Genomic DNA, 12,281 nt, shown 5'->3' with positions numbered 1-12,281 from the left:
AGTACAGGCTGAAGGGGCAGGATTGCAGTTTGAGATCGATAGGCATATGGTCAAGGAGCACCTAATTACTTTGAATGAGTTCAGATCTCCAGGGCCAGATGAACTGCATTGTACAGTAATAAAGGAACTGGTAGAAGAGCTCTCAGAACCACTGTCTATTATCCTTGAGAATCATGGAGGACGGGTGAAGTGCCAGATGACTGGAGGAGGGCTAATGTTATCCCTATCTTCAGAAAGGGCAAAAAGGAGGAACCTGGGAACTACAGACCGGTCTGACATCTATCCCTAGGAAAATTCTGGAGCAGATGATAAAGCAGTCAGTCTGTAAGCACCTTGAAAACAATGCAGTGATTACTCAAAGCCAACATGGATTGGTCAAGAACAAATCCTCACAGATGAATCTGATCTCGTTTTTTTTATTAGATGTGGACTGTGGAATGCTGTGGACATAATATACCTCAACTTCAGTAAAGCTTTCAGCAAAGTGCCCCATGATATCCTGATAAGCAAACTGGCTCAAAGTGAGCTAGATGAAACAAGGATCAGGTGGATTAACAGTTGGCTACAGAATTGGACTCAGAGAGTGCTTATCAATGGGATCTTCTCAAACTGGAGAGAGGTAATGAGCGGGGTACCGCAGGGCTCAGTCCTGGGCCCAGTGCTCTTCAACATTTGTATTAATGACTTGGAGGAGGAGGTGCAGGGAATGCTGATCAGATCTGAAGATGACACAAAATTGGGCGGGATAGCGAATGCTATGGAAGACAGAAACAAAATTCAAAGTGAGCTTGATAGGCTGGAGCACTGAGCAGAAAACAACAGAATGGAATTTAATAGAGATAAATGCCAAGTTCTGCACCTAGGAAAAAGAAACCAAATGCACAATTACAAGATGGGTGATACGTGGCTCAACAATACTACAAGTGAGGAGGATCTTGGAATTGTTGTAGATCACAAGCTGAATATGAGCCAACAATGTGATGTAGCTGCAAAAAAGGCAAATGCTTTTTTGGGCTGCATTAACAGAAGTATAGCTTAAAAATCACGTGAAGTACTAGTTCCCCTCTACTCAGCACTGGTTAGGCCTCATCTGGAGTAATGTGTCCAGTTCTGGACACCACACTTTAAGAAGGATGCAGACAAACTGGAGAGGTTAAAGAGGAGGGCAACAAAGATGATCAGGGGACTGGAAACAAAGCCCTATGAGGAGAGACTGAAAGAACTGGGCATGTTTAGCCTTGAGAATAGAAGACTGAGGGGAGATATGATAGCGCTCTTCAAGTACTTGAAAGGTTGTCACAGAGAGGAAGGCCAGGATCTCTTCTCTATCATCCCAGAGCGCAGGACATGGAATCATGGGCTCAAGTTACAGGAAGCCAGATTCCAGCTGAACATCAGGAAAAACATCCTGACTGTTAGAGCAATACGCCAATGGAACAAATTACCTAGAGAGGTGGTAGGCTCTCCCACACTGGAGGCATTCAAGATGAAGCTGGACAGCCATCTGTCAGGAATGCTTTGACTTAGATTCCTGCATTGAGCAGGGGGTTGGACTCGATGGTCTTATAGGCCCCTTCCAACCCTACCATTCTATGAAATATGGATGTATAAAAGGATAAAAGGAAGATGCTTTCTTTCGTGGAAAAACTAGAGCAAATAACTCCTGCTATTGGGCCCCATTCTCACTCATCTTTCTTTTCCCTCCAATGTCTCCATGTATTTAAGAAAACCATAGGAGAAACATCAGTGCCATACCCATATTTCAAGGACAGACCTCTTAGTTCCATATTCCCTCACACAACCCAAAGCAGCATGTTCAAGAAAAAGTGCTGAGAAGCATGTCACACTGTTGCCAATACTAACAAAAGCAAAAGCAAAACTTAGTTACAAAATTTTTGGTGATGGCTAAGCTGCATATCTGCCAGAGAACACTGGTTATTGGGTGGATTTAAAATATAATAAAAACATATTGAAAAGATCAGTCTGTTCTTAGGGTGTCTACTGTCTGTTCAAAACTGCTAATGACCAAAGGATGAGTCATTTGATGTTACAGACTCAGGTTCGGCAACTATATGTCCAGCTGACAAGAGACCAGTTTGGAGGTGCTTGGATACCTGACATATTGACCTGGTTCACACAACATGCATTGCTGTGTTGTGTGAACCCGCCCACTATGGGTTTTGCAAGAGTTAAACAACCCTTGCATATCCCTACAACAGACCATAGGTTATGCGAGGGTTGCTTAACCATCGCATAACCTGGAGCAGCTGGGTTTGCGCAACATGACAATCCCTGGTTGGGTACTGAATATTCAAAATGGTGGCCAGCACATGCTGTGGCCCCTCAAGGGTTAATTAACTCACAATGGGCTGTTGTGTCATGCAAGCCAGCCCAAATACTTGCTGCTTTAACTATTTTATTTATTTTAAAAAAATTATTGGCCACCTTTCAGGGCAGAAGCCCTCCCAAGGCTCAGAGCAATAAAATACATAAAAACAGTTAAAATATTAAAAGTGATAAAAACATAATCACAACAAAATAGCAATAATACGAGCCGACAATAAAAACTATTTGCTGTTATGCATTTTGTAACACATTTTCTAGCCCAGCCTTCTTTTTGTTTTACTTTTCCCTGTCTATGTAAGATCTTTCTGTTCCTTAACAGCCCTTTTTCAATGAATGGTGTCTTGACTGAGCACTGTTCTTCCGTGATTTGCTTCTCAGAGGTTTTGCTGAGTTGAGCAGTTGATTTTTCCTCCAGCTTCTCTGGCAAGCATCTCTTATTAATCACTCTTATCCAACAACCAATTTGGACATTACATTATTCTTTGGCAAGATGCACTCCCCGCATCTGCATATTCACTAGTGATGTAACATCGGAATTGCTGACATAAAGATCTCAAAAACTGTCAGATCTATCTGCTCCAGAGTTCATTTCAGGAGATCCACAAGTCAGTATACCAAATGTTACTTTAGTGAATTCTCAGAAGTTTACTAAAAACATACTAAAGTGTTGTTGTTGTTCAGTCGTTCAGTCGTGTCCGACTCTTCGTGACCCCATGGACCATAGCACGCCAGGCCTTCCTGTCCTCCGCTCTCTCCCAGAGTGTGCTCAAGTTCATATTCATTGCATCAGTGATACTATCTAGCCATCTCATCCTCTGCCGTCCCCTTCTCCTTTTGCCTTCAATCTTTCCCAGCATCAGGGTCTTTTCCAGTGACTTTTCTCTTCGCATTAGGTGGCCAAAATATTTGAGCTTCAGCTTCAGTATCTGTCCTTCCAATGAGCAGTCAGGGTTGATTTCCTAAATTGTAGTTCTGCCTTAAATGAATATGATGACCCAGAAGTGGTTATATATTTTAATAAGTCAAGCACTTATCACTTGCACAATCCTATACATGTCTACTCAGAGGTAAGTCCCATTGTGTTCAGTGGGACTTTATATAAGGCAAGTGGAGAACACCTTAATCCCTTGAGAACAGTTAGTGTGTTGGACTAGGTTTGGAGAGACCCAGGTTTGAATTACCTCACAGCCATGATGCTCACTAGGTGATTTTGGTCCTGTTTCTGTTTCTCAGCTTAACTTACTTTACATGGTTGCTGTGAGGATTAAATGATGGGGATAGGACTACCATGTATGCCACGTTGAGCTTCTTGGAGGAAAGGCAGAATATAAATGTAATAAAATATATAAGATTAAGCACTAATCTGCTTTATTATTACATAGATATTTGCAGCACTGAAGTTCGGATTCATGGGCCTAAGTGCCTTTAAGTTAAACCTGTACTAATATGCTCCCCCCCTCCCCACCTCAAAGGTTAGCAGAGGAAGGAAATAATATCAAATCAACTATTGGCCAGGTTCATACATCACAATAACACAGGATTTAAAAAAAAAAACCCATTAAGTTATTGTGAATGAGCAAGTGTGCTGGTGCGAAGTGCCCGATCCCTGGGTTTTAGCTCTACCTTGTCACGGGAGAGTTAATCCAGAGTTCCTGGTCTAATGGGACTTGCATGCTAGCATGCTTGTGAAATAGCATACTCATTTGTTCACACCAACCCAGAGTTTAAAAAACTCTAGGTTGTCATTGGCAAGCGGGGTCAATGTATATGGCTGGCTAATGGAAACTGAAGACAATGCAAGCTGATGAATATGCAGGTAATATTACTTGGGAGAGAGGGCAATTTAACACCAATGTTTTCATAATCCCATTCATGTCAATAGGATGGAACACAAGTGGTTGTTAAACAGATTGCTTAGTGAATTTTATTTACTACTATTTATTCTACCAGTCATTTGGATTTTAATTCTTCATTTCCTCTTTAGTGTAATGTTGCACTTGGACTATTGCAGCGGAATAAGAAACTTTTACTTTTATGTTCTATTTTTGTATGTTTTGCTATTTTAATGTCATGTAACTTCCTAGAAAAAGTGTTTTAAGTGGTTTTTTTTTTTAAAAAAAATCTCATTCTGAATACATTTCAAAAGAAACCAGATGAATCACAACTAAGATTTTATTGAAAAGAATTTGAGAGTTCCAAGCATCTCCCCTTAGGTAACAAGTACTCTAATACTTCGCTATTTCTAAGGTCTCGCCCCTTTTGTCAAATGACTTTACATTACAAGCCCCATAATTTGTGAAATTTGCTTAGGTTCACTGAATGAATACCCATTCTTATTTTCCAGTTGATACAAGAATCAGCTGTGTTGCTAAACAATACTGACACTTGCAATCAATCCCTTTCATTTATCTGTATCGGAGAATACTGGAAAACAGTTTCTGTAAGCATCTGCAGCAATCTGAATGTGACATTCAGCAAATTGTGCCAACTCTGATAGTTTTTTAAAATTATGAGGTGTCTTGTCCCCCTCATTATTCTAAAAGCATTTGTAATGCATGAATAACCAATAAAAGGTGTTAGACAGAACCCAATCGAATCAATGAGACCTGGGCTCATGCTTAACAAATTTGGTGAATCATGATCTAATTGTCCTTAATTTATATGCTGTTATATTACTTAGGCCTCTGATAAGATTTGTGTTTTAAGAAAAGTTCTCATTCAATATAGCCCTTTATGTTGTGCCAGCTGTTTTAATTAGGCCCTCTAGAATATCAAGACCAAACTTGATACTCTTTAAAGAGATGGGAATAGAAGAAACATGTTTCTTGACAGTAGCTTGGAGATGAATAAAGTAATCAAATCATGAATTAGTGTAAATCCAGCCAATACCATCTGCCTCCCTCTGCTATAATTCATCTTCAGCAGGGCTAGGATCAAGGGTAGACACAGATGGGCACCAGCAGAGGGCGCACACCCCAGCTGGGGCCCAGTGACAAAGCCCCTGGAGTTGCTCCTCCTCTTCACCATTGCAACCTGCCTGTTCATCTGCCTCTCACTCTCACCCTGGCCCAGAGAATGGTGGTGGTGAGAAGGAGAAGCAGTAGATGCTTACTGCCTACTTACTCACTGACTCTCTGCCTGTCAAGTGAGCAAGTATGAACAATGATTAGAAAGACGATGAGGAACATTAGCAGCTGGTGACAATGGCAGCGATAGGTCAGACTCACTGAGGGGGACCCACTGCAGGTGTCTTGCCCATGGGCCCTCAAAAACCTGGAGTTGACACTGATGAAATAATCTACAAATGATTCGATGATCGACAAATAAATGCTAGCTTTTGGGTGGTTGGTCTGCAGCACAGGTCTATGGCACTCCTGGTTATGGCATGGAACAATTTAAGTGTATTGGGCTGAGATGAACAGTCCTGTTAAAAAGAACCTCAAAACCTAGAAAATGTTTTCTATGCATTTCAAGTGGGATTTATCCATTTCATTTCTTAAGCACTGCGCTCTATCTCAATAACCATCACATGTTCAAACAATGAGGTGAATTCCTTGTTTGGAATTTATTATTGTAATGATGATATCCCTGATATGGAGCCACATATCATCAGAGTAACAAAAGCCTCATGCCACTTACATAATCTTCTCCTTATTCTTCTACGCTACTGATACTGTTATCTTGGAATCTCAGGCAAAGGGTTCTCACATAAAAATAGTAGCAGAATTCTTTTATTATCTGGTCTTTTGGACTTCCAGCAATTCTGCACTAAAGAATTTTGTTTTTCTTGTCAAATGCTTACATTTGATATTTAGCAACTTCTTTCTTTCCTGTCATTATTCTGAAATAATTCTGAGTGTCATTATCAGGCTTTCAATCCAAGTCAAACATACATTATTTTGCCAAGTACATTAAATAGAAGCTACACATTTATTTGGAAGGATGTGCTATTGAACAAAATGAGAAGTACTTCTGAGTAAACATTTATAAGATCAGATAATGTGTATTAGGTGAAAAAAGATTCTTCCATCGTCTTTGACATGGAGAGCACCAAATGCTTGCTAAAATGAAATGGTGCCTGCAAGGTTAGACACATAGGGTGCAATCCTATGCATGTTTAGACAGAAAAATCTCCTACAATTCCCAGCGTGCATGGGAGCATGCTGAGAGTTGTAGGACTTTTTTCTGTCTAAACATGTATAGGAGTGCACCTTACAAGATAATGCTTTTTTCCTTCCCTTCTGTCTAGTTCACCTGAACAAGTAACCTTTATTGTCTTTTGTCTGAATTTTATTTTCAGTTATATGCCTATATATTATGGATCACCAAAGGCTAAATACCATAGCTGTTCACAGCAATATATGCAAAGGGCATTCACCCACTGATATAAAATGTTGAGGGGTTTAGTGTGACTTTTATTAGTCGACCAATCTAAATTCTAAAGAGTACACTGGTGCTGCCAGATAGCCAGGGGTCTCTTTGAAGAGTTTCTAAACATCCTCATTTAATCAAAGTCCTAGTGTCACCCTAGAAAGAACAAAACTGGATTAGACTCATTAGCTTTAACACTAAACCCCCACCCCTCACCCCAAAGGTGCCCATGTTGACAGTAAGAAAAAACCCCCAAATTCATATCAGTGTTATACCTTTATTAGGTTAACCAAAATGTCACAAAATATGTGCAAGCTTTTGAAATCTTTAACATGATGAACCAGGGGGAAATATTATCCATGGGAAACCCAGATTGGTTTCCCATGATCCACTAATTATAGTGATGAAGCAAAAACCTACAGCTTGTCTCAATGCATAGATCTCACTCAGGAATACTTGGAATAGGAAGTATGTTTCTCTGTTATATAAAACACAAGCCCTTCAAACAGACTTGAGATCCATTCCCTGGCAACTTAACAAGTATGACATCATCTAGTACGTGCGACTTTGGGCCAGTCATTGTCCATTTCCCATGATGATCTGTTGAAAACATAATTAACTAGCTATAGGAGGCCATTGGATGAAAGGAATAAGGCAGAAAACACATACTGCACCCCGTGGAAATTTGTGTTGTAAGGAACAGGACCTATGAGTCTTTGATTAATCTTAGTGGTTCATAGCATGTATAAAGCACAGCAGATTTAGCAAACACATATAGCTAGGGTCTAAACTTTGCTTCTGCCTTCAATAGTGGGGAAGGCAACTGTTGCCAGTTCTCCCATCCCCCTGTAGCCCCTTCTGTCCACCAGAACTCTGCTACACAAAGTTGGGACATGCTCTGGAATAGTGTGGGAAATGGTGATGGAGGCTGCAAGGAAATGGGGGAGGGGAGAGAAATCAGCAAATGTTGCCTCGCCCTTTCCACCAGCGGAACCCCTCTGCTGGATCAAAAGCCTTTCTGTTCGTGGAAGGCAAAGCTTGGATCCAGTCTACAGGATGACTTAAAAAGTTTGCCTACAGAGATGGAATATGAATAGACATGAACTTTGGCACTGAAGTGCAGGCTGCAGAACAATGGAATAGCTTTGATTGCAGCCCAAAAGACTTTAGTATACTGAAACAGACACAAAATACTAACAACAGCATGCATATAAATCCATTCTGCCATAAATGTACATTTTAAATTTCTTATCCTTCTTCCACAAGGAGGTCAGAACAGCCTTGTGGCCTCCTTACAACAACTTTGTGAGGTTGGTTAGGCTGAAAGATAGCCATTTACCCCAGGCCACCAGCAACTGGGCCATCCAACCTAGGTTTCCCATACTCAAGCCCAAGTCACTATATCACACCTAAGCTTCCCAACTCCCCCAGTACTGAATTAAAGTAAAAGGATGAAAGATGAACTGTGATTATGACTTGACTGTGGTATAAACTGCTTTGATATTACAGTCAGTGTTCATGATACCCACGTGCTGGATGTCATGTTTGCAAAGATATAGACGCCAATGTTGTAAGCTCTACATTGCTCAACTGTAGTACAGAGGTCACATGACTAGAGGCTTCACATGATGGTGTATACTTTAATAAGTCCTTGCACAGACATAATACCCAACATGTGGGATGTCAGGTGGGCTGAGAGGGCAGGGCAGCAGGCATGTCTCAACTCCCAATACATTCAATCAGAACACTTGTACAGAGTGTGCATGAGACTCAGAGGCTCAAATAGTTTTTTTTACCAAAGGGTAATTCTGCATTTCAACAATTTTTTTAAATACCCTCAAATAAAACTTTTAATAGGTGCACAGTGAGCACAAAAACCTAGAGAGCTACTAAAATAATAACTACAGCACGTTAAGTTCCAGTTCAGAACAAGAAAACATAGCATTGCAAGCCTCTTAAAAAACTGTGCATTTAAAGACCAACCCCCAAACCAGAATCCTATAATAAAAGGATATAGTAAAAGTACTCACAAACACACAAATGATCCAGCTACTAAACTACACATATGTGCTTGAATTCTACTGGGAATAAAATATTCCAGTAAAAATAAGAGAAGAGATGGAAACACAAGTTTCTTATTATCACACTTCATATGTCATAAAACATAACAGTTAAGTTAACTTATTTTTGGCAAAGGGGCAGAAGTTGCGCAACCAGCTGGCTTACACAAATATTTTCTATTGTTGAACACATCTTAAATGCAGCGTGTCATAAGTTAACTTCAAGCATACAGTGCTTTCTCAATGCGTCCTAAACATACCTATAGTTTCAACACACTGACAAATCGTTACTCTGCCAGCAACGTCCATGGGGCCAGGTGAAGAAAAAAAAGAAAGGATACAACTCAACAACTCAACTATAATTGAAAGCAGGTAACTATTTGAGCAAAAGAAACTGACCAAAGGAACAGTCCTATTTTCTGAATTACTCCAATCTTTAATATTAAATATAAATATTATTAACTGAAACGACAAATTCATAAATGCAATTTAGCATCCCCCCCGCTGTCAGGTTTCCCTTTTTGCCCCTGCTGTAAAATTCAGAACCCAAATCAAAACACAGATAAGAGGCTTCTATCCACAGCTCTTTAATCCTTTTACTTCAATGGGTCATACAGATGCAAATTGTCAGTAACTCACAGTCTACAAAAGAAATGCCTTCAGGGAGTTCAGAGGGAAGCTACGAAGGTTGAAAGTTGCCCACCCTTCGAGAAAAGCTTTCCTAACTTAACGAGGGGGGATCTCCCTCTACCTCGTGAGGTCTCTACATATAGCTGTTCCTGCCGGGCCAATCAGGCAGATCGCCTAAGCTCTGCCCCTGCCATCTCTCTCTTGGCTCTGCGTCTGCATCCGGTGTCTAGGAATTCAGGCTCTCCAAGCCCCACCTCTCCCTGTTTGCTATCTCTCACAGGGGTGTGTCAAGAGAGGTCCTCTCTGTCCAGATGGACTATTGAAACCTGAGCAGTCTGTCTCTCCCTGTCTGGAAGAGCCTGGGAAAGTTCCTCCCCCACGTTTTGCAGTTCTTCGGAATCTGAGCTACTCTGCCACTGCCTATGCTCAGAGGCACCCCTGACATCCTCGAAGATATAATTCTTTTGTGGTAACTGGGCTGTCTAGTTAGACCAACCACCATTATCATATGAATTATATGATAGTTGGTTCAAACTGAAAGCTCTACAACGAAAGAGTTAATTGTCTGGGGGTGGGGTGGGAGGTGAGGATGCTAAGTTGTATTTTATGAATTCGTAGTTTCAGTTTAGAGGAAAAGAAAATTTAAATTGATATGAAAATTGTATAAAAGACACACACACAACTAAGTGCTTGTTTGATATTGCAATCTTTTTACCTTACAGGTAAGTGGAATATTTGGTGAAGCCAAGAGAAAGAATAATCTCACACCATTTATTTTGGCTTATGCTAGAAACACCATCAAATACACCTTATTAAGCAGACTGGACAAAAATTCATGCCCCATCTTCTTCATTTCTGTCTTGTCTCCAACCCAGTGTCACTGCTTGGCAACTGAACATGAGGAAATCCTTCCTTGTAGACAGGTGTTGCATAAGAAGATCAGTGGACTGATGTTAACTAGTGTCCAAGGTTATTTTAGTAAGGGTGCTCCCCCTTTCCTTCACCATCAATCTCTTGCCCAACTGCAGCTCAACCAGACAAACTAATTAGCATCTTCTTTAGAATACATGCAGTAGCTTAAATGTTTCTTTAACCCCAGACACTCACTATACCCCAGTCCACTGATCCAATCTGTATGCAGGAAGGATGGTCTCAAGTACCACAAACTGGTGACTGGGATTACACAGCCTGCGGCAGAAGCACAGTGAACTGAGTAGTGAGGCACTTTTGGCTCATCCTATGAGGGTGACTACACAAAAAGAGAGACAGCACAAGTTCCTGGGAATGACTGGAAGTTGCTGCCCATTGCAACAAAAAGATTAAGGAGCCCCCTTTCTTCAGGCAGGCAGGCTTGCTGTGGGGCTGGGAGGTCAGAAAGAGGGCGAGGAAGTGGTGATAACAGAACCTAACCTTTCTGTATTAGGAATTGACCTGAAGGACAGGAACTGAGTGGCAACTTCCTCCAGCTGCTGCTTGTAGAGTTTTTGGATTCAGAGAAAAAAAGAAAACAGACATGCTCCTGCGAGGGAATGTTCTCCAGGCACTTCTTGTTTTCTGAGAGAAGCATATTACAGTTGCAGTAATTGTGACCTCCTCCGCCCCCCTCCACCTTTATTTCCTTTCACATGTTTCAAGGTAGACTGTGGATAAACAATGTTCATGAGGTAAGAATGAAGAACTGAGCACTGTGGGGGGCAGGTTTGATGTCTTAGAGCTGATGCAACGTTTACTCTACTTAAAACCAAAACCAAGTGCTGCCGGTTTTAAATGGTGCGCCCATTTAAATAGCCAGGCTTCCCCCTGTTAAACACAGGTACAGTGATCAGCAAAGGACCAGGCCCCTTGTGTTTACATTCACTGCAGGGAAGCTGGCCATTTAAAGAGATGTGTGCTTCTCAAAAGGCACCTGTATGCTGCCATTTGGACTCCAAAGTTCAAAAAGTAAAGTGTGAATCAGCTCTCAGTGCCAGTGCCAACAGGAACTCTCATGGCATCCCACATGCTCATCAGATTTTAGGTGGCTTGCAATAAATATCAACAAAAGCATTGCAAAACCATTAAATAAACCAAAGGGTACCTCAAGCGTCTTGAACGAACTAAAACCATTGCTACAGAAATACATAGACTGGGGGTGGGGGAAAGAGTTCAGCACGTTTAGGCATCTTGTACTTACCTCCAGTTCTGGCGCCTGCTTCATCATTTCAAGGATAATATAGCAACCAACTGAATGGCCAATAAGCACAAGCTTCACATCTTTTGGCACATTCTTCTGGAGGAAGCTCAACTTGTGTTTCACTTGCCCACGAAGTCCAAAGATGTCATCTACTTCATTATTATCCTTCCCTATAACCCCAAAACATATTTTATATAATTTTGCTTTGAAGATGTTCCTTTTCATTCACTCTAGTTTCTTGAAACTCCTCTTAAAAATACCTTTCAAATGTTATTTTCAGGTAACATTAGTGATGTATCAATGATTTACCAATGATGGATTGCAGGATGAAAGACGGAGTTCCCCTCAAAAAGAGAGGCTATCATTGTGCCATGAGATTAAATGTACCATATAACCTGAAATGTGTCCTTCCATCAATAGAAGGGAAGATTATAGATTTAAAGGCTGATTCAAGGATTCTTTCCTCATTACCCAAGGAAAAACTCACCCAACTTTAGCAGAACGTATTTGGTGTGGGGTAATGGAAAGTACTAAGACCCAGGTAAAAATCCATTCAGTCATGAACCTCAGAGTGACGTTAGTCTCGCTGCTATCTCTCTGCATACCGTACCTCACAGGTTGTTCAGATGAAAGTGGGAGTGGGGGAGATGACATACACTACCCTGAGTTAATTGGAGGACAATCTTAAATCAGTTGCACAA

The 12,281-nt window shown here is 41.0% G+C and overlaps 1 protein-coding gene across 3 annotated transcripts in view; it reads right to left on the bottom strand.

Moving 5' to 3' along the window:
• Positions 1-12,281, bottom strand: part of LDAH (lipid droplet associated hydrolase) — a 144,442-nt gene that overhangs the window by 84,591 nt on the left and 47,570 nt on the right. For all 3 annotated transcript variants that reach the window (XM_084826513.1, XM_084826512.1, XM_084826511.1), the window contains one exon: positions 11,581-11,750. In XM_084826513.1, coding sequence (XP_084682639.1) covers positions 11,581-11,750 — 170 coding nt within the window. The remainder of the gene's footprint in view (positions 1-11,580; positions 11,751-12,281) is intronic.

Source organism: Heloderma suspectum, chromosome 1, assembly GCF_057233095.1.
Source record: "Heloderma suspectum isolate Gila_16-S chromosome 1, 16-S_ref, whole genome shotgun sequence".
Taxonomy (NCBI): Eukaryota; Metazoa; Chordata; class Lepidosauria; order Squamata; family Helodermatidae; genus Heloderma; species Heloderma suspectum.
This window is presented reverse-complemented; position numbering and strand designations above follow the sequence as displayed.